The 21,872-nt window shown below is 40.8% G+C and overlaps 1 protein-coding gene across 1 annotated transcript in view; it reads left to right on the top strand.

The window, feature by feature from the left end:
• The window catches only part of Plbd1 (phospholipase B domain containing 1), a 59,977-nt gene that overhangs the window by 9,353 nt on the left and 28,752 nt on the right, over window positions 1-21,872 (top strand). Inside the window, exon 2 of the mRNA XM_013511442.1 lies at window positions 9,567-9,786. Coding sequence (XP_013366896.1) covers window positions 9,567-9,786 — 220 coding nt within the window. The remainder of the gene's footprint in view (window positions 1-9,566; window positions 9,787-21,872) is intronic.

The following is a 21,872-nucleotide window of genomic DNA, read 5'->3' as shown; positions in this document are numbered from 1 at the left end:
GCTGGGTGGTTAATGAAAGAGAAAATCTCAGGCAGGAGAAATAGCACATGCAAAGCAAAGGTTTGCATGTTGGGGAGCTCCTGGCAAGTTGGGGAGCTGCATGGACTAGTTGTTGGATCCCAAAGTGCATAGCATAGTGGTAATGGAACTGAATAGGTACACAGAAACCAGGACATGGAGACCAAAAGGGTAAATTGACTGGAAAGATAAAGGTACTATTTTAATATGAAATAGAAGACACTGAAGATTTTTAGTTCATAAGCTAACAAAATTAGTCTGCATTTTGGAAGAGTTATGCTGGCAGAGAATTATGAGTGGGTTTAAGGTCAAAGGAAACTAGAAAAAAAGCCCAAACTCAGGTTGAGATGCCTAGTGTGCTACAGACATGGAGGGTGGTGAGAGAGACTGAGTTGCTTTCGATTGAACATGTGTTATGGGAGAAAGGGGCAGAGGGAGAACAAAGCAGATGAGGTATCCAGGTGAAGGATGACAGAAAAAAGAATATTGCAGATGGTTGGGTGGGAATATGAGTTGTATTTTGGATATTTTGAATTTCTGGTACTTATACAATCTTCAGAATTATGTTATCAAGGTGCTATATGGGGTCAGCACCATCAAGAAGCACTCATGAGAAGAATGAGGGGAAAGACAGGTTAGAGAGTAGGGTGTTTGTGAGTAGTTTCCCAGGTGCTGTGAAGGGAAAGAATTTTAAGACTGTAACTGTCACCAGGCATGGTGGTGCACACCTGTAATCCCAGCACTTGGGAAGCTGAGGCAGGAGGATGGCTGCAAGGTCAAGGCCAGCCTGGGGTACATAGTGAGTTCCAGGGCATCCTGAACTATACAGCAAGACCCTGTCTCAAAAAGAAAAAAAGGAATACAATGGCTTCACTGCCACCCTGTGTCTGTGTCCCCCACCAGGTCTGTGGGTTCTACATCCAAGGATTAAAATAACTATGGCTCAAAATATTCAAACCAAGTAACTGCATCTGGTCCAAACATGTGAGATTTTTGTCCTTGTCTATTCCTTAAAATACATTATAACCACTATAGCACTTACATTGTATTAGGGGAGTATAAACAATCTAGAAATGATTCAAAGCAGTGACCTCCCACTGGTTTCATGGTAGACATTTTTCCACAGACAGGGGATAGGGCGGAGGAGGGGAAGTGGCATTGGGATGATTCAAGCACATTGCATTCAGTGTACGTTTTGTGTCTATCATTATTAAATTGTAATGTATAATAAAATAGTTATGTAACTCATCTCATGCAGAATCATTGAATAGCTCTGCAGTTGTGTGTCGGTTGGCAATATAAATGCACATAATATATCCTCACACACATCCTCCTGAAAAATATATTGCACAAAAAAGAGCCCTGTTGAACTTCCGGGAAGATGGCAGAGTGGTGAGCAGCAGGGAAGTGGCTTGTCTGAGATTTGGTGTCCACACCCTGGAATACAGCAATGTGAGGAAGAGAAGGAGGGAAATGGACCCCTGGGATGTGAAGTGAAAATGAAACCCATAGGGAGAGCAAAGACAGAGAGACTGCAATGAAGAAGAAGGAGATTTCAATCAGTGCTTTCCCTGAGCCTGGACTCACTGCATGGGAAGAGCAGCTTGAACCTGCAGATGCATGGTGACTACTGGTGACCCCAGAGGCTGACACAGGGAAATTCAGCAGTGGAATGAAGCACTGGACACAGTGGACTGCAGTGGCTGGAGAGCTATTCAGTTCAAATGTCGCCCAGGAGAGGATGAGTGGCTGGTAGCCATCTTGGGGAGCCAACTGAGCTTGGAACTCAGGCTCATCTAGCAGCTCACAGTGTCAGGGTAAGGTGAAGCTGAGTCCAAGAAGGCAGGAGGTCAAGGAGCCAACTTCAACCCAGCAAGGAGCTAAGTTCAAGCCGGCAGGAGTGTTGTGCGCTGAACAACTCCGGTTTCAGCCTCACAGCCTGAACTTTAGTAGGACTAAAGGTGCAGGTCTGCAGGAATTATCCACTGTGCTACCATAAATCTATAGCTGGTTTGCTGCGATTAATCAACATGGGTCTGGACTCTGTCTGCTCACTTTATCTACTAGTGATAGCAGAGACACACCTGGAAGTGGAGAGTTTTTTCTTATTTTGTTCTGTTTTTCTCTTTTCTTGGTTTTGTTTTGCTTTCTTTTTTCTTGTTTTTATCTGAATGTGAACATTGTTTCCAACTTTTTGTTGTTGTTGTTCTCCTCTGTTCTTGTTTTCCTTTCTTCCTTTTCTCTTCTCTCCTGTCTTCTTCACTTATTTATCAAAGTTTACATAATCTTCCTTTGTCTTCTAGCTTTGCTTCTCATCTCTTCATCTTCTTCTATTTCTCTATATTTCCCCCTAGCCTGTTTTAAATGTTCTCCCCTGAGGGTTAAATTGACATCCTGAGGAAATATTTACTGTGTACTATTTTCTGGTTTGTTTCAGATTTTGTTTTACACCCACAAATTTATTTCATTTGATTAAAGGTGGCAAATTAATAGTTACATTTTGTTATTTTCTAGGCTGTGTTTGATGCTATTGTTATTGATGATTGTACTGCTTTAGCCAAGGTGACACAATTGTTCTAATCAGCTGTTTTTCCTGGTGTACCAAGTCTGAGATCACCTAAGGGTCATAAAAGATACCATAGACCAGTGCCGAAGAATAAGGACTTAAGTCAAATAGGCAGCAGTGTCATATCCCCAATAAATTGAAGAGGTAGGATCTTGCAACAGGCTCAAAACTCAAAAGCCAACAACACCTGCAAGACTTCTCTGAGAAATAGTCATTTCCTAAAGGCTCCAAACATTAGCAATAAAGCTACTTCCTGTAAACAGCTTATAAGCATCAATCCAGGGGTTAAACATAAAAAATAAAAGAAATGAGAAGACACTTAAGCAAGGTGCAACCCAAGACTTCCAGCTCACCAAAGGCAAACCAGAGAAGGGCCCAACCAAAAAAGAGAACTATAGGCCAATCTCCCTAATGAGCATAGATGCAAAAATCCTCAATAAGATAGTGGCAAACAGAATGCAGCAAATCTTCAAGAAGATTATACACCATGACTAAGTGGAATACATCCCAGGGATTCAGGGATGGTTGAACATACATAAATCAATAAATGTAATACACCGTTTCAACAGAGCCAAAGACAAAAACCACATAATCATCTCAATAGATACAGAAAAAGCATTTCACAAAGCCCAACACCCATTCATAATAGAAACCCTACGGAAAACTAGAATAGATGGTCCTTATTACAATCTGATAAAAGCCATCTATGACAAACCAACAGCTAACATCATACTAAATGGATAAAAGCTGAAAGTTTTGACTCTAAAATCAGGAAAGAAACAAGAACGTACACTGTTACCACTCATATATTTAATGTATTTCTGGAAACATTAGCCAGAGCAATTAGAAAAGTGAAAGAAATAAAAGGAACAGAAGAAAGAAAGAAAGAACGAAAGAAAGAAAGAAAGAAAGAAAGAAAGAAAGAAAGAAAGAAGAAATAATAGGAACAGAAGTTAAATTACCATTATTTCTGGATGACATAATACTCTACATAGTAGAACCCCAAATTTAAAGACCCATTCCAAAAGTGGGCATCTGAAATGAGCAGACACATCTCAAATGAAGAAGTAAAAATGGTAAATAAATATATGACAAGATGTTCAAAATCACTGGTCATCCAACAGATGCAAATTAAAACAGTATGCAATTGCATCTCATTCCAGAAAGAATAGCTGTTATCAAGAAATCAACCAATAACAAGTACTAGCAGGGCTGTAGGGGAAAAGGAACCCTTCTGCACTGTGGATGGGAGGTTAGAGTGGTGCAACACTGATTTCCAATAGTGTGGAATCTGTTGGACATCAACGTGGAGATTTCTCAAAAACTAGAACTAAAGGTTCTATCTGACCCAGCAATTCCTCTTCTTCCTGAAAGAATTAAAAGTATCATACCACTGTAATATATGCACATCATGTTTATAGATGCACAGTTTGTAAAAAATCTTGGAAACAGCCAAATGCCCACCAACCAATGAATGAATAAAGAAGATGTGATTTTTCATACAATGGAGTACTAGTCTGCCATAAAGAAGGATAAACTTGAAACTTTTCTAGGTAAATGGATGCACCTTGAGAGCATACTATTAAGAGAAATAAATTGGACACGTATATTTTAATATCACATTGTTTCTCTGTTGTGAGAAACCAAAAATGCAAATAAGGACCAAAATGATAGTAGACATTGTGAAATGAGAAGAAAATGTTCAAATGAGAAGGGGAACAAGGGAGGGGAGAGGGAGAAAGGACAGAAATGATAAGAAAAATAAAGAGAACAGAAGGGGAAAATGGAAAGCAAGCTTTTATACATAAGCAAGGGAAGAGTGATTGAAGGGAGGGGCGGAGAATGGGAAAAAAAGAAGAAGCAAAATATATCACATACAGGCACAAATTCCTTATGATGAATGTGATCATTATGCATGTCTAAAATGTACCGACAAAAATTTAAAAACACAAAAAAGATTACAAAATAAATAAATTACATGCAAAAAAAGAGCACTGTTGCCTTGTTGTCAACATTGCTAGGTCCTTTAACCTGGATTGTGCAGCAGTGGAATTCTTGAGCTTGTTTCCCTGCAACTAGACAGTCCCCTCTGGGGGTCACAAGAGACAGTAACACCCAAAGCGTGCTGTTTGTGTCCCATCTACTCCATAATCTTGTTTTGGTTGCCGTCTTTCCAGAAACTGTGCTTAACAAAGATGGGATGTTGGAAACGTAAGCAGGCTTTTCAATGCTTTTGTAGCGATCTCAGGATATCCCACCTTGGCTTAATCCAGAATGTACGGGGATTTGAAGTTGTTTCAAACATATTTTTAAGGTCATTATCATTTGTGATCTAGCATGGTTAAGTCGATTCACTTGGTTTATTCACAAGTGGGTCCTGGACATTCCTTCCCTATTCAAGGGTCTTCTGTGGTTGGGAAGTAATATTCAAACTGTTTTGGAATCTAAGACAGGTGATCATGCCCCAGCTGAGTAAAAGAAACTCCTGGATAAGTCTCTTTCAAAATCTCTGCTGAGGGCTGGGGATATAGCTCACTGGCATAAGCGCCTGCGTGGTAAGTGCAAGGTCATGAGTTCAATCCCCGGTACCAGAAAAAAAAAAAAAAAAAAAAAAAAAATTTAGTCTTTGGGTTGGGGATTTAGCTCAGCGGCACAGTGCTTGCCTAGCAAGCACAACGTCGTGAGTTCAATTCCTGGTACCGGAAAAAAAAAATCTCTGCTGATATCTGAAACGTGGAAAATTCCAGTGTTCACTTATTGCCCCCATAATTCCAGTTTGGCTTTGAATGCATCCACTTTATCCGCTGATTTGAATATAATGGTCATTCTCCTCTGAAGGAACAGATTAAATTTATTGAACAGGTTGGATATGTCACATGAATAAGCAAGTTTTGTGACCCATTCAGTGTCACTGATATATGATCCCAGTAGTGACTGTTTTCTAGAAGAAATTCCTGAAGTTCTCTCAGAACTCAGAAACTCTGGCCAGTGGTATACCTTTAGAAAGCCATCTCACTGCTGTGTATAAGAGAAGATATATGTGCTCTGCATCCATCTGCACATACGGAGCCATGTGAACATGTGTGAGTTAAGGACCTGCTCTTTAAGGTGGTCAATAATTTTTAATCACAATGTGCAAAACATTGCTAAGTTTAGGTGACATTTTTCAGCTAGCCAACCTTTTTTATATGGATGACACAGTGCACAAATTCACATTCAGAAGTGACTTCTTTGACCTGGGTAGTGAAGCTGGAAAACCACCCATTTATGGCACCTGCTGTGTGTCTGTACTGACACAAAACAACCAATTCAGTTTTCATATGGAAGCATTCAAAGACTGGAACAGGTCTGCAGCAGTGTGTTGGCTGGGAACAAAAGTGCACAAGACATATCTTCATGCACAGCCTCCTGAAAAATACATCACACAAAAACAAGCATTGTTGCCTTGTTGTCAGTATTGGTAAATTCTTCAACCTGGATTTTATGCCATGTTGACTCATTAAATGCCCTGTAATAACTGTACCCCAGGGGCTGGGGATTTAGCTCAGCAGCACAGTGCCTGCCTGGCAAACACAAGGTTGTGAGTTCGATTCCTGGTACCGGAAGAAAAAAAAAATCTGTACCTCAGTATCCCCTGCTCTTTCATTCATTCATCCAGTTATAGTGCTGACTGAAAGCAGAACATGTGCTACATTTTGAATGCAGCTGCTCCTAAAAATTCACAACAAATGTCCTCAGCTGGCAGGACAAACTCATCATTAATAGCAAAGGATTTCTTAACTTTAGTAATGTGGTTTGTGACTAGGACTAATGCTCTCAGTGCGGACACATTTGATGAAGCGGTGACCTTCCATAATTGCTCTGTTCTTTGTGTTCACTTTATTTTCTTTTGAAAAATTCCAGACATTTGTATTTTAATGCAAGGTGCTGGGATGTGATGTGGCAAAGCAGTTTTGAATGGTTCTTGCCCTCCTTGGATTGCCAGTTACCACATAGTATGCAAAGTGGCTTGGAGAATGTGAATCATCTGTTGCAATGAACCTGTTATTTTAGTAGGACTCTTGCAGCTGTTTAAATGCAGCTTTCTTTCTTTTTTTATTTATTTTTTTTTTTTGGCAGTCTTAGAGTCTTCTGCTGTCTCATTCCTTCTTTTCAAAGAAGCTCTCTGGTAATGCTTGTTTTTTGCTTGGTCTGGCAAGGGTTAGTTTCTGTGCTTACGAAAACTGTGACTGCGTGTTGTAGTTTGGGGTTTTGTAAGGGGAATAATACAATACACATAGTTTATAGGATTATTTTATAATAGTCACCCCAAGAGTCATATACAAAGGAGTGCAGGAAATCTGTCCACACACTAAAGACCAAACAATCCAGCTGAGATCCCACAATAATGTCCTGCATGAATCCAGCTAAAGACCTAGAGCCCGTAACAATGCCTCTTGTGTGTCCATCTGGAGGCCTAGAGCCCACAGCAATGTCTCATGCAGGCCTGTTTCATGGATCTGCACTGGGAAAGCCCAAAGCTGAGTGGTGGAAGCTGGAAAGTCTGTGTCAGGGGTTGAAGGGTCTGTGTTAACAGGCTGAGGGATCTACACTGGAGCCAGGAAGCAATGCTCAAAGTAAGAACCAGAGCTCCCCTGAAAAGTACCACAGCCATCCTCAGCAACAGTGAGGTCCCAAGCGCCTCCTATGAGAACAGCCAAGTTCCCATCAGGAAAGCCAATGCTACGAGCTTCTCCAGGAGACTGAGCAGTGCACCATCCTTCCTTCCAGAGCCAGGAAACAATGCTCAAAGTGAAGGACTATAGCTTCCCCAAAATGAACCTCAGCCATCCTCAGTGACAATGAGGTCCCAAGCTCCTCCTCCAGTGAGAACAGCCAAGTTCATCAGGAAAGCCAGCATGACAAGTTCTTCCAGCATAACAGCCCACGAAAACCAGCAGCTGTATAACAGCTTCCCAACAGCTTCTACAGCCTCTCCAGTTCTGCCTCTTATGCTGCTGGCAACAGTCCTCAGGTGGGCCTTCCACTCCCAGCACCATGCTGACTCAGTTCAGCTGGCTGTTACAAGTTGCCCACCAGCTGTCAATCCACTGCACAGAGAGAAGTGTGAAATGCAGGAAAGAAAGAGGTGCAGGTGGAACTGTAATGAAAATGATGGGCAGACGATGCATGGACTAAAATAAGTGTCAGATTCTGACTTGAAGCCAGCCACAAGATGTAGCCATCCAACTGAAGGACATCAGCTCACTTGCCACTATAAATCCTTTTTTGCTTTACTTTTTTATTTTTAATTTTATTAATTTTTTGCAGTACATAATTACATTTATTATGGGGAATTAGTACATGTACATAACACATCTTAAATTTTTACATGCTCTCCCTTTAACTCTTGGTCCACAATAAATCCTGCCACCAGAGGCAAGTACTGGCATAAAATGACCAATTCAGTTTTCATGTGGAAGCATTTAAAGCCTGGAATAGTTCTGCAGCAGCGTGTTGGTTGGGAACAAAAAAGTGCACATAGCAAGTCCTCATGCACAGCCTCCGAAAAATACATTGCACAAAACAAGCATCGTTGCCATGATGCTTGTTGTCACTTGCCACTCACTGATATATTTTTGACATGAATCTGCAAGCAATTGATTTACTATGGTGTCTGTGCAGTCAAACCTGTCTGCTAATATTCATTTGTATTTGCAGCTGCTCCCCAGTGCTAGCGTTACTACCTCAGCTCCACCTCAGATCATTAGGCATTAGACTTTTCGTAAGGAGGGCACGCCCTAAATCCCTTGTGTGCACAGTTCACAGTAGAGTTCACAGTCTATGAGAATCCAGTGTCACTACCGATCTGAGAGGAAATGGAGCTCAGGCAGTAGTAGGTGTGATAGGGAGCAGCTGTAAATACAGATGAAGTTTCACTCACTTGGCACTTACCTCCTGCTGCGTGGCCCAGTTCACTGGGGACTCCTGACTTAAAACATGTGATGTGTGCAGCTTATGTGCAAATACAGCACTATTTTATATAAGGTACTTGAGCATCTGTGGATATTTGGTGTTTATAGGATGTCCTGGAACCCATCCTACAGATACTGGGTCACCACAGTCAAATGCTTTGAGAAGCTCATGTCACATTTAGATCTAAGGATTTCATTTGTGACCCAGGAAGAATGGACATTGATGACAGAGGAAACTACAGCAGGCTGAAATGAATGAGGAAGATAAAGAAGTGCACTGTGTGAGTGCACGTTTCCTTCTAGAAACACAAGCTTGGGCGGTGGCAGTTGCGTGGGTAACCATTGCCAGCATTTAGTACAGTTTCAAATACTCTGTGATATGAAGTGATGAGGATGCTAATTCTGCTAAAGAGGATGGAGGCACTGCAGAGGGTGAGCTTTAGGAAACAGGATCGAGAAAGCATAAGATGGGACCAAGTTCTTGAAGAGAATGATGCAGAACAGGAGAACAACTGAGGTGCGCAAGAAGGGAGAGATGGTGTAAGCACAGGGCTTGTGAGGGTGATTCACAGACTTACCCAGACCTTGAGGAGACCACAGGTGATAGCTTAGAACTTTGTGCTGTGATAGAAAACAAATTTCATGCTTGAAAAATTAAGCAGAATTAAGCAGGAGATGCAAGTGGTCCAACTCCTGAAGGGAATGGAAAAATTAGTGACTAGGGCTAAGAACGCTATTGCTGGTTGAATGGAGAGCTGGGCATGAGCTCCAGCTCTAGCTCTGCCGGAATCCCATTCCACAAGCTTGATGCTGAAACTACTGCCCTATCTATGACCAGGGGCTGTGTACTTTGGGCTCATCCCCTCTTGAGGTTTGGGTTGTCTCTGTCTTATAACAAAGACAAACTCTATTCCAATGGAAAGGAAATCTTCGAAAGTTAATGTGTTGGAGTTGTTTGTTACATAGAAAGAAATGTTCATCAGCAACTCAGGCAAATGGCTTTCTATCATTATTCCTTTGTCTTCCAGGAGTTCACTATGCAACTGCATACTGGGTACCCGACACAAAGACAGTAGAAGTCAAAGATGTCCTGGACAAGAATGGGGATGCATATGGCTATTACAATAATTCTATGAAAACCACTGGCTGGGGCATCCTGGAGATCAAAGCTGGGTATGGCTCTCAGGACCTGCACAATGAGATCATCATGTTTGTGGCTGGCTTTTTAGAGGGTTACCTCACTGCCCTGTAAGTACCCTAGTTATGGAGCAACTGCCTGGCAGCCTCTGTGCTTTTCTTTGTTTACCGGGTGCTCTTGTCTTCCAGGTATTTTGTGTGGGCCTGAAAACTGGCCAAGTCCTTTGCATGTGGTAGGAGAGTTATCAGAATTACATTTGTGTCCATCGTTATACCTGCCTTAGAGGTACAGAGCCCACAGTGGTGGCCCTCCTTAATGCCCACGGCTCTTCCCTTCCCAAGGAACTATTTTAAAAAGATAGTGAAGTCATGCTACTAGTCATTTGCTGTTCGGTGGAAAGCAAGAAAGATGTGGAGTGACTTTTTGAGAAGACCACTCTGGGAAGACTAATTAAAACTAAGGGGTAAAAGAATTTCTTTTCAACCATCTTGAAATAATACTTCCAAGTGAACAAAAATATTTACATTGAAATATTAATGAGTCTACTGTAAATGTTTCTTCCAGTTCTATTGGCACTTGATTCTAGTGTCTTGTAAAAATAATAAGTGTATGGTTAATAATGCAATCAGGGTACATGGCTTTGAGAGGAAAGATGTTTAAGGAGAAAACAGCTGCTACTCATTGAACTCAAGCCTCTTCCTTCCTATGATATAAAAAGTGTCTTTACGACTTGGCTAGTTCTTTTATTCTCTGTGGTCTAAGCTGCTAAGTGCAGTTTATCCAAGCCTTATTTGGGGCTGTCATCACTTTAGTCATAGTGAGATGCTGATCTTAATCTATTTCAGAGTAATTAAAATTATAACTAATGTGGAATGATGAGTTATGGAGCTCTGGCTGTTCTTTTTTACTTAGACGGAAAATTCCTGTTTTTATTCTAATACTCAATTTTTGTTACTTCTACCATAAAAGTTCACATAACAGTGCACAACTCAGAGTTGTATAAAATGTTATAACTGAAGATGTTAAAACATATTTAAAGCCATATTACATATGTAAAAACCTGAACTTCTCATCTTCCCCTCTAAATCTTTGTCTACTTCTGTATCCAGTGAATTCTGATTGTGTTATTTGATTTGTGTTGCAAGTTTGGAGAAATGGTTCCCATGGAAATTGTGTACATGTATGTAAAATTAGATTAAACTCGGCAGTGACACATACAGTGGTCATGAGAGAAGTGTGATTTGGAGGGTGCAGCTGTAATCAACAGGACTTCTTCGAGGATCAACATGTCTTCCTTGGATAGTTCCTGGTATCGCTGTTCCCGAGAGCTCTTGGGGTTTGACAGGCTTCTGTCAAAGGTTGCCGTTCTGATGCTGTTATGTTTCAGAAAAAAAATACTTCTCAACATCTCATAGCAGCCACTTTTACTAAGGGCTTTATCATTTCACCTTCATTTTCTAAATCCAGGATTTATCCTTAAGTAACATTATGCATTTTCAGAAAACTCCATTGAACAAGGTAGCATTTATAGCATTTTATTAACAACTTTAAAAATTCTGTATTAGAATAAAATTTACTTAAATTTTATTCTTAAAAAAGACAGCTGCTAAAAAAGACAGCTACTATTCAGTAACAAATTTCATGTTTATTTGCTTTGTAAAAAGAAAAAAAAAAATCACTGCTGCCAGCTCTGGCCCCTCCTTGGGGATCTGAGAGCCCTCTGTTTAGACAAAAGCCAGCAGCCCAAGTACGAGTGATCATAAGGGAGAAAGGTGTGGCTGGTAGTCTCAGCCTAACCGTGAGTCCTTAAGGGATAGTAGAACCCCCTCATAGCATCTTTGCTGCAGAGAACAACCTCATAAGTACCACAGAGTTTTAGCAGCCCCGTGGCTGGAGTAGGCAGAGAGGCTTTGCAAAACAAGTGAGTTGTGAGTCTGGGGCTTGATAAATGAGGACCATTCGCCTGACTGGGAAGGGTAATCAAGTCATTTTAGGCAGAAGGTAACAGAACAGAGTAAGGAAAGAGACCAAGGAGTCTAAAATGAGTGGGTCACGTTTACAATGAGCAAAGAGCAGATGCTGTGGGTGAGCCCCCTTTAGAAAGATGGATGGACCAGTGTGGATGTCTCTGGTGGGGGAGCCCTTTTGGTAGTTACCATTCTCAGCTTCAAAGAAAGACTTCTCAGTGTGAAGAATGACCTCTCTCTTCACCTCAGTCTAGGATTTGTGACCATGGTAATTCTTCCCACCTTCTCAAGGATGAGTGTCCCAAGTATGAGGTCCTAAGAGGGTCTGGGGACCTCTGCTCTACAGAGAATTGGATTTTTCTCATTGAACAGGAGATGTTTCTGAGCAAGATGATGATAAAAAGTGAAGGAGTTGATGGGGTATAGAACACAGACTTATGTTCTAATATATATAATACTCATAATATATATTAGAAAATGAGGCAAAAAAGCAAAGGAAAATAGAAAAGGGAAGGAAGGGGATGGGAGAAGGGAAGAAAAGAAGGAAGTAAAAGGAAGGAAGGGCAAAAGAGAAGGCTAAAGAGAAAAAGAAATGAAAACAATCAAAATTATCTGCTATGCTATAAGCAGCTGTTCAAAGGCCATCATTCTAACTGCGTTACTAAAATGCAAGTCTAGGAGGGGAATTTCTGAATCATCACCTACTTAAAGGACCTGTTTTGTGGCTAACTCAAAGCTAGGAATAGTGGGAGAACCCACCAGTGACCAAGCATTAAAACAGACTCCTGGCAATGTTTGGGGAAGGGAGAGATTGTCCTTTTCTGTCCCCGTCTCCTGAAGGGGCCCAGGAGAAGACATTACACATTCTAATATCCAGAAGCTACTTTGAAAAAACGGAATCTATTCAATGGAGTAGAGAAACTGGGCTCACAAGGGTCAGAGGTCCAGCAGGAAGGCACAACGGAGGAGAGACTAGCAGGACTCACAGGACTGCAACCCCCAGGTCAAAGGCTCCCCAAGGACCGACATAGTGGGCACCACAACCCACTGTACACTGTTCTCAAGCAAAGTTTCCCAGCTCTCTCTGAAGCAAAGCAGAAGAGCTTAAATGCCAACCATCTGGAAGCTGTAACAATAGCCGCAGACCAGCAGGGAGGAGGCATACCAGTCCCAAGCTAGGAGATACACATGGGCAGTTGTCTGAAAAGCTATAGTATCTTCACACAAGGACATCATTTATCAGCTTGAAACATACCCTGATGGGGGCTGGTACTGGGGACTGCTTTGCGAGGAAGGTGCTCACTTACAAAGACAGAGCCTCTGAGAAAGTGTGTGTGAGACGGGGCTGAAGGTGAGTTCGCACTAGAAGCCAAAAGAGACTTCTCTTCTGATTTCTTCTCAGCTTTCACTGTCACCATGAGTGGTGGTAAGTTTAGGGCTGCCGCTCTTCCCCCCCATCATCACTTTTAAAATGTCATTCTGATATAGGAGAAATATAACTCCCAACCTGCTAGATGTCAAATGTGTCAAGTTCATGTCCCCTGAAATTGAAGAATGACTTCCAAAGGACAAAGGAGGTTAAGAGTAGGAAAGGTTTATTAAGAGATAGCTCCTGAGAGACAGGAGGTGTCCCAGATGGAGTGGCCACCAAGAGCCTTTTTCAGGGATAATTTATGCAGAAAGTCACAATGTGAGTCCAACATGGGTCAAACTATAATCAACCGATTAAGATTACAAGTATAGCCACTTAACTAACATTAACCCAGTAGGGAAATGAGCCACATACCAAAGGTGCATGGGAAGAACAAAGGCATTTTGGGAAGGGATGGGTCTGGGTACCGTGGTCACCCACCTAGGTGACTGATGTCACTAGGACTTTACTGGACCGGGTGATACCAGTCACAGTACAGTCTCAAGTTATAGGTCATCCCTCAGGTGGGCGTGTAGGCCTGGTCACTGCATCTTTGTCCTGAGATCTGGCTTTCAGCAGATGTGCCTGCAGCCACAGCTGTATGTGCTCTCATCTTCTGCACTGACTCCCTCGAGGGCCCAGCCCTGTCTCACTCCTATTAATTTCTATCTGGTTTACTGCCTGTAGTAATTCCTCCTGTTCTCCTTCACCTTGGGGGCAGCAGGTGCACGACAGGATGGATATTGTAGGATGAATGGCTGAGATGCTCAGACCAAAAGATGGGTTTCACCACTTTAGAAGCTATCATTTGCTCCTTACAACTTCTGAAATACTTAATCAAGTGTAAATGTGAAAAGAAATCTCTTCAAATCCTCTAAAGCATTTCCCTGGAAGTACTCGATCATTTTTTGCCTCCTTGAATAGTTACAACACTCCCCAGATGACAGTTGGGTCCTGGGTTCAATCCGGTGTAGTTCGCCATGATTCTCAAGGCCAGCTGCCCAGAACTGTCCCTTTGAATAATCTCATTGTCCCCAACAGCAGCAGCCAGAGCAGCTGGGGCCACAGCTGGGAGCAGGCAGTAGGTGTTCTCACTCTGCCTTGCCCGTGATGAGTCTTTCTTCCTCCCTCTTATACCATCCTCTCCCAGAAATCAGCCACTGCAGGATGTTGCTGTTGCTATGGAAATAGACATCCTCCTCCTATAGGCTCCTGAGCTGTACTGTGAGCCCCATTTGTCCCCAGATAGTCACCAACTAAGGACAGTTCTGTCCCCAAGCATTTCCTACATCCTCTTTCCTACTTTCCTTAGCACCAGGATTCCTGAGAGCCAGGTGCTGCCTCCATCACCTCTACCTCTTGAAAACCTGCTAATCTTCCAAGACCCATCTCAGAGATCATCTTCTTGATAAAGCTTTAGGTGACTCCATTCCCACTGGATTAGAGCTCCATCCTCTCCTCCACCATCTGTTCATGCCTGGAGGGCAGGGTCCCTATCTTAGTCACTTTCATATACCCTAGACACCTGGCACAGTGTTACACCCCCTGCAGTTTCTTAATTACATGTATATTGGGTTAATGAAATCCTGTTGTTGCTGCACTTCTGTTAGGGATGAGTCAGAAGAGGGAGGACCAGATCTTCATTCCATGCAGTATGGTAGCAGCCATGGCCAAACTCAGCTTCTTCCGTTGTTTTTCTTGGCTCCCAAAGAGTTGCAAATTCAGTTTCTGGTAATGTAAAAGTTGGTGAATAATCATGGCTTAATTTTTAATAAAATGGGGCATGAAACCTTTTTGGAGAGAAGGGTGATAAGGCTTTGGGGACATGATCTGCTCTAGGTTTTAATAAAGTGTGGCTGATCTCTTACGTTGCTGAGGCAGCTGCTGAAACCACCTCCTCAAATTTTCAGTCTGAATGAATCAGTTCAATGACGCAAACGCTCGCTTTTGCTATTTTGTGCCCTACTGAGTAGATAAGGAGAAAGGAAAGGAGGAGGGTTAGTTCCTGAGTACATTCTGAAAAGGGCGCTGTCTCAGTTCCTTTTCTCCCATTGCTGAGGCAACATACCCAACACCCAAAGTGAAGCAAGGGAAGGTTTACTTCGCTCACGATGTGTGGAGGTTGCAATCTATAATCAGCTGGCTCCAAGGCAGTGTGGCAGGGCACAGGGAAACTGTTCAAGGTGGCAGAAGACAGCAAAAGCAGCAAGAACAAAAGGGGGAGAGCAAGGTCTTTTCCTCCTTTATATTGTAAACAGGCTGTCCCCCCCACCAACACACACACACACACACACACACACACACATGCAGGGTGGGTGCAATGCTCACACCATCTCCCTGCCCTCCTGTTGCACAGGATGAGGATGTTTAGCAAGTAAGTGAGGACCCTGGCCCCCTACCCAATTAAACTTCTAAACCTCTCGAATTGACACAATGTATCAACCATTACAGGAGCTCTTTAAATTATTAGGTTGAGACAACGTTTGTGGAGACTGTGGTACACAGAAGTCTACCAAAACAGTGGCACGAACAGAGAAAGCCAAACATGCCATTCCTTTTGTGTGTGGTCTATCACCAAGAAATGCCTCAAGAATATCCTCCAAGCTGGACATGATGGCACATGCCTATAATTCCAGCACACTGAGAAGCTGAGGCAGGAGGATTCCAAGTGCAAACCCTGCTTGGGTGACATAACAAGAGTCTGGCTTATTAAGTACTAATTATCTTGATCTTAACCACAAAATAATGATATAATGATGATGACAGTGATGAGGAGAATGACAGCGATGAGGAGGATGATAATGATGACAGCTAGCATTTATATAGCATTTACAGTATGCAGAAACTGCTTAAAGGATCTTACATATGTCAAATTATTTACTCCACAGTACTATGAGGTATGTGCCATTATTATTTTTATATTAGTAATGTGAGAACTTGGGCACAGAAAAATTGAACTGAAAGTCACAAAGCTGGTAAGTAGGATTCAGGATTAGAAAGCAGGTTGGTCAGCCATAGAGTTTGCCCGCTCATGCAAACACAGGAATGGGTTAATCAGTATGGAAAATACTAAAGCCCCACCACGGTCCAACAGAAAAGAACAGGGGACAATAAATGCTAAGTGCTAACTGATGTGATACCAACATAATACCCAGAGATGCAGGAAAAGGTGGACGTACACGTGTCTCCGTGAGTCTCCATATATGGATGAGAGCGATGGATAAAAAGTGAGCAAGTCTTGTGCAATTTAGGAAGGAACTTCCCGACTTTACACCCCATAGGAGCTCAAACTAAGTCTAATACACTCACGAAGTGTCATCTCTGTTCAATGAGATGTGGAAACAGAGAAGTCAGATACCTTGCTTTAAGTCAGATAGCCCAGCAGTAGAGCCAAGCATATCAGAACACAAAGCCTGAGCCCTTCGATGATACCTTCTATGACTCCAGCACACAGAAATGCAGGGTCCCAGACAGGGATCAGGAATATCTTCAACCCAAGGAGGCTGCAAGTGGCTTATGCTACTCAGAGCCTGAAGGCGGCAGAAGTTTGGAGGCCGCCATGTCTTACTCTTTGATTTTCATCTGTCTTCTCTACTCTTAGATAAATAACCACAGCAGCCACTCCCAAGTCAAGATTAATCCTGCTTCAGGATTTCTCTGCCTCTGCACCACTGACATTTTGGGTTGGATTATTTTTTGTTGTGGACTGTAGGATGTTTAGTAACAACTTTGGTCTCCGCCCACTGGATGCCAGTTTTACATCTGACTGAACTCAGTGTGACAACCAAAAATGTCTCCAGAAATGCTTCCTGGTGGGAAAAATTACTCTAGTTGAAAACACTTGCCTGTTTTGAAATACACTGAAAATCTGGGGAGATAATGCAACTCTGGAGGGAGTAGGCTGATTTTAGTGAAGAAGACTTTGAGTAATTTTTTGAATGTTGAATTTTTGAATTTTGATTCTTGAATTTTTTGTTTCCTAACTTGAGGAAGCATTGTACATCAATAGCCCATGATTATTTTTCCAAGAAAAAAAAACTTTTTTTTCATGTAACTTCTTTTAATTCTAAGAGCCTCCTCCTGACAGAAATTAGAATAGTGATTTCTTCATAAACAAAATAATGTGGCATTTAAGCTGAGTCAGCTCAGAATGTTTGCCTCATCCTCTGACCAGCTTTCCCTAGAATGTGTGTCACTGAGGCACCTTGGAGGGAAGGGACAGATGTGAAATCAGTGGTTTTTTATGTCCTCTTCTGGCATCTACCAAAGTAGAACCATCTCATTTAAACTTTGGTTCAGGTATTTCCTCATCGGATATCCGATGGACTTCTGTGGTCTCCCTGGTCTCTGGCTGCATAATCTTTGCTACCTGAGGCTTAATAGTCATCACAAGTATAAGTACTCTGATCACAGCAGATCCCTGGGCTCTCAATATCTTTTTACTCCCCACCCTGGGCCACACAAGAAACATCTGAGTGCTTCCTGAACTTCAGTAAAGTGTAAAAGGTATCACATTAAGCTTAGGGGCTCAGCCAGTCCAAGCCACATCTCTGCTTCTCCGTGCACCCTTGGAGTGGGAAGCTGACCGGCTGATACCTCCCTGAGCAACTAGCTCAAATGATCAAACCCACCTGAGGCTCTGTGTTAGCCAGATTTCCACTACCAGGACAAAATACCTGAGATGGTCCATTTAAAAGAAAAAAGGTTAATGTAGGCTCACAAGTGCAAAGGTTTCAGTCCATGGTTATTTGGCCCAGGTGCTTTGAGCCTTTGTAGTACATCATAGAGGGAATGTGTGGTAGAGGATGGCTGCCTACCTCACAAGAGCTCAGAAACAAGGAGAGAGATAGGAAGGAGTGGGGGTCCCAATACCCCCTTCAAGAGTACGTGCCTAAGGACCTTCTTTCCTCTAGGCCTTACCTCCTAAAGATTTCACCTCCCAATAGCACCATGGACTAGGAAGCAAGATTTCAACACATGCACCTTTATGAGACACTGTATATCCAAACTGTAGAAGCATCCTTCACCTGAGCTGTGACGCTGGGAGAGAGGGTGCTGTTCTTGTTGCTGACATACCTGTGTGCTTTATTCCTGTTCTTTCCCTCATTTATAAAGGCAGTAGAAAGGAAAAAGTGACCTACTTGATAATAGAAAAGACACAATGGCATAAGAAATCTGTAAATAAAAGTTAAATATGATGATTCAATTTTAAAACACATGCAAATAATTTGCAGGACAAACTCTCATGAGGTAAAGTTTTTTTTTAATTCAAAGACCACAAAATATTTCAAAGGATTTTAATGTTGTTTACCTAACTAGCAGTAAAACTCTGCTCTTATTTTATTAGTTTCATTTCTGAAAACTACTAGATAAAGGATAAGGCTTTAAAGTATATGGAGACTTGCCGGGTTTCGGGGTGCACACCTGTAATCCCAGCACTTGGGAGACTGACAGGAGGATCGTTGTGAGTTTGAAACCAGACTGGGCTACAAGGTGAGCTCAAGGCCAGCCTGAACTTCACAGGAAGACCTTGTCTCAGAAAAACAAAAATAAATTAATAAATAAAGTATATGGAGGCCAATTCCTGTTCTTAGAATGTGGGTTGTCTCTTGCTTACAATTCTGAACTCTTTGAATTAGTAAAAGACCTCAAATAAAAACATAAACTAGGATTTTAAGTAAACTTTCTGTCATAGGTAAGATTTCAGGTATAGAGAGCTCACAATCTGATATACTATCCCTGCTCTAAAAATATAACAAGTGATGGATAAAACATATAGAAAGAAAACATCATGGTAACATAACTGGGCCCCCAAGCAAGATAAGCATCTCTTGGGAGCTGGGGATATAGTTCAGTAGTGCAGTATCTGCCTGGCAAGTGTGAGGTCCTGAGTTCGATTCCCAGTAACCCTCACAAAAAAGATAAGCATCTCTTGAAGCAAAAATGGAACAGAAAACAAAGTGATCCAATGTGGCTGGGCTGGCCCTGGGTCTGAGGCAGGCAGGGGTATCCCTGCTGAGGGGTGAGGGCTGAGTCAAGGTTGGAGAACAGAACTGACCTCATTTCTTTTAACTTTATAGAAAAGGAAACCTCAAAATAATGTCTGTTGATGTGCATCTGTATCACTCAGCTTTTCATTACTGTAATGAATTACCTGATACAGGGTACAGATGACATGAAAAGTTTATGTTGGTTCATGTTCTGGAGGCTCAAGTCTAAGGTTAGGCAACACCATTTGTGGGGGAGGGACTTTCATGATGGTGCCACGTTGTGGAGGAGCATGTGTTACAGTGCTATCATGTCTTGAGCCAGGAAGAATGAGAGACAGCGAAGAAGAAAAGAAAAAGAAACAAAACAGAAAAGAAAGAAGATGGGGTTCCACAGTCTCTTTTAAAGCACAACTACAATTGATTAAGGACCTTTCCAAGACCTCCCATCTCTAAAAGTTTTATAGTATGTCATGATACTGCCACCCTGGGAAAACTATGTGGAACTTGGGGTCCACTCCTCCAAACCAGGGTATCAGCCTAGATTATAGGAATTTAAGAATTTAGATCTATAGATGAGCTTGGGGCAGGGGGATAAAATTCATTCCCATGATGACTTATTCACAATCTGCAATATTCCACAGGTCAGAAGTCCAGGACTCAGATGGAGGCAATTAGCGAAAAGTGAAAGGAGACAGAGAAAGATGTATACATAAATAAATGAAAATTCCAGCACACCAGAGTTCCCAAATCTCTCTCTCTCTCTCTTTCTCTTTCTGTCTGTCTCTCTGTCTCTCTAAGAAAAGCAGTTAATTAAATCAAGCATCAAATCATGAATATGCTCCAGCTTAATTTTATAGAACAGTTTAACAAAGACTTTAATTTACATAGGTGCTTTAAGTTATAAATGAAAGAAAAATTTGTGGGAGTGTGTATGAAAAAGAAAGAAATAAACTAGAAGACAAGTCTCTTTAAAAACTACCTGTTAGAAATACTACAAAAGATAATTATAAAATTATACCAATTTTTAACATCTTATAGACAAATTCTAGATTGGACACAAACACACAAATCTGAATCAAATAGTAGTATTTACATAATGCAAAGGCTAAAGAGCTAAAAGAGAGTAACAGTAATGATGCCACGGATATAGATCAGTTGCATAAGCACTTGCCTGGCAAGCCTGAGGTCATGAGTTCGATTCCTGGTACCAAAAAACAAAAGAGTAACAATAGTGAAAGGGTTCTTATTAGATATTGTGGTTAGAGTGACACTCTGACATAGGACCATTTGGAATTCCAGAAAAAGAGATCAGAGGAAATTGCAGGTAAGAAATAATAGATAGGATAGTAGCTGATAATTTATCAAAATTGAAAAAAAATCATGAATTCTTTACTGGAAGATACATCCCATTTAGTTGCTACAACAGTGATCAAAACTACAGAAAATTGATGATAAGGAAAATAATCTTAAAAGAAAGACATGAACTTCAAAGGAATGTTAGCTAGACAGCATACTTCTCATCATCAACATCAGAGTCAGAAAATGTCAAGGTAATACTTTAAAAGTGCCAAGCAAAGATATCTAGCTAGAATTTTATAACCGCTTAATTTTGACCAAGTAAGGACAAAGTAAGGATACTATATGTTTATATGTATCCATTAAAACTATTTACCACCCACAAGCTTCTATTAAACTATTAAAGGATGTACTTTAGTAAGAGTAACAGGAGGGAAACTTTTGAATAGTCAATATGTCAAGGAACAGTTGTCAATATAAGAAACAAAGTTTTATTGTAAAAATTAGAAAGTGAAATTAATTTTTTAAATTCAAAAGGTAAAACCAAGTCTTTGAACAAGAAAATGATGGGGAATGTCTATGGGTAAAGCTTGCTAAAATATACTTTATATCTGGAGGAAAAGAGAATTATAAAATTCATTTAGACTTCATAAGAAAATACATACTTTTTAAAAATGATGATCATTGAAAGAATAGATATATGTACTGTAATTTCTAAATTAGTGGATAAAAGAAGATATCTAACTGAGCAACTTTGTTGAAGATAACAGTATGTAATGTAGCAATCATTGTTAATTCCTATCATTTTGTTTTGACGTCATGTATCATTTTTGTTGTTTTTGTGTTGGTTTGATTTTGTCTTCATTGTTGTTTTGTTAGTGTTTTTAGTTTTTAAAATAAAAAAGAAGATATCTAAACAAAACATAAAAGAGGGGACAAAGAAAGAGATAGTAAATAGAAAACAGAAAATATTATAGAAATAATTTCCAAAATATTAAAATCACAATAAATGTAAATGGCTTATTTTTATCAATGAAAAATATTTACTGGATCACAGATAAGAAATTTTTAATCTTTTAACTCTTAAAATAGAGAATGCCTGTACTCTGGTTTCTCTTTAGATTGCATAACTCTTTCACTTTTCAGAATAAAGACCCCCAAATACCCAATAATCTTAGGAGGAATAGAAAATAAATGGAGAAACTATTTAAATCTACCCAATTGTTGAAAACTATAGTCTGCCAATAACATCTGTTGGTAAAGCTGTGGACAAAGAAGTCTGGAAATGTAAATTATTACTACAGTAAGTCTCTGACTTATGAATATTCGAGTTGCAAACTTTCACAGCTGTACTGTGTAAGACTTACTTTGATGGATTAAATCTGATTTACAAATGTTCTCCCAGAACAGAACTCATTCATAAGTTGGGGATTTACTGTATCATTATGGAGAACAATTTGGCAATATTTAGAAAAAAATACATTTGTATATATTTACATAGGAATTAACTCCATTAATTATATATAACATAA

The sequence above is a fragment of the Chinchilla lanigera genome, unplaced genomic scaffold (assembly GCF_000276665.1).
Source record: "Chinchilla lanigera isolate Chin_1 unplaced genomic scaffold, ChiLan1.0 scaffold00012, whole genome shotgun sequence".
Classification (NCBI taxonomy): Eukaryota; Metazoa; Chordata; class Mammalia; order Rodentia; family Chinchillidae; genus Chinchilla; species Chinchilla lanigera.
Note: the sequence above shows the minus strand (reverse complement) of the source record. Positions and strands in the feature narration are given on the sequence as shown.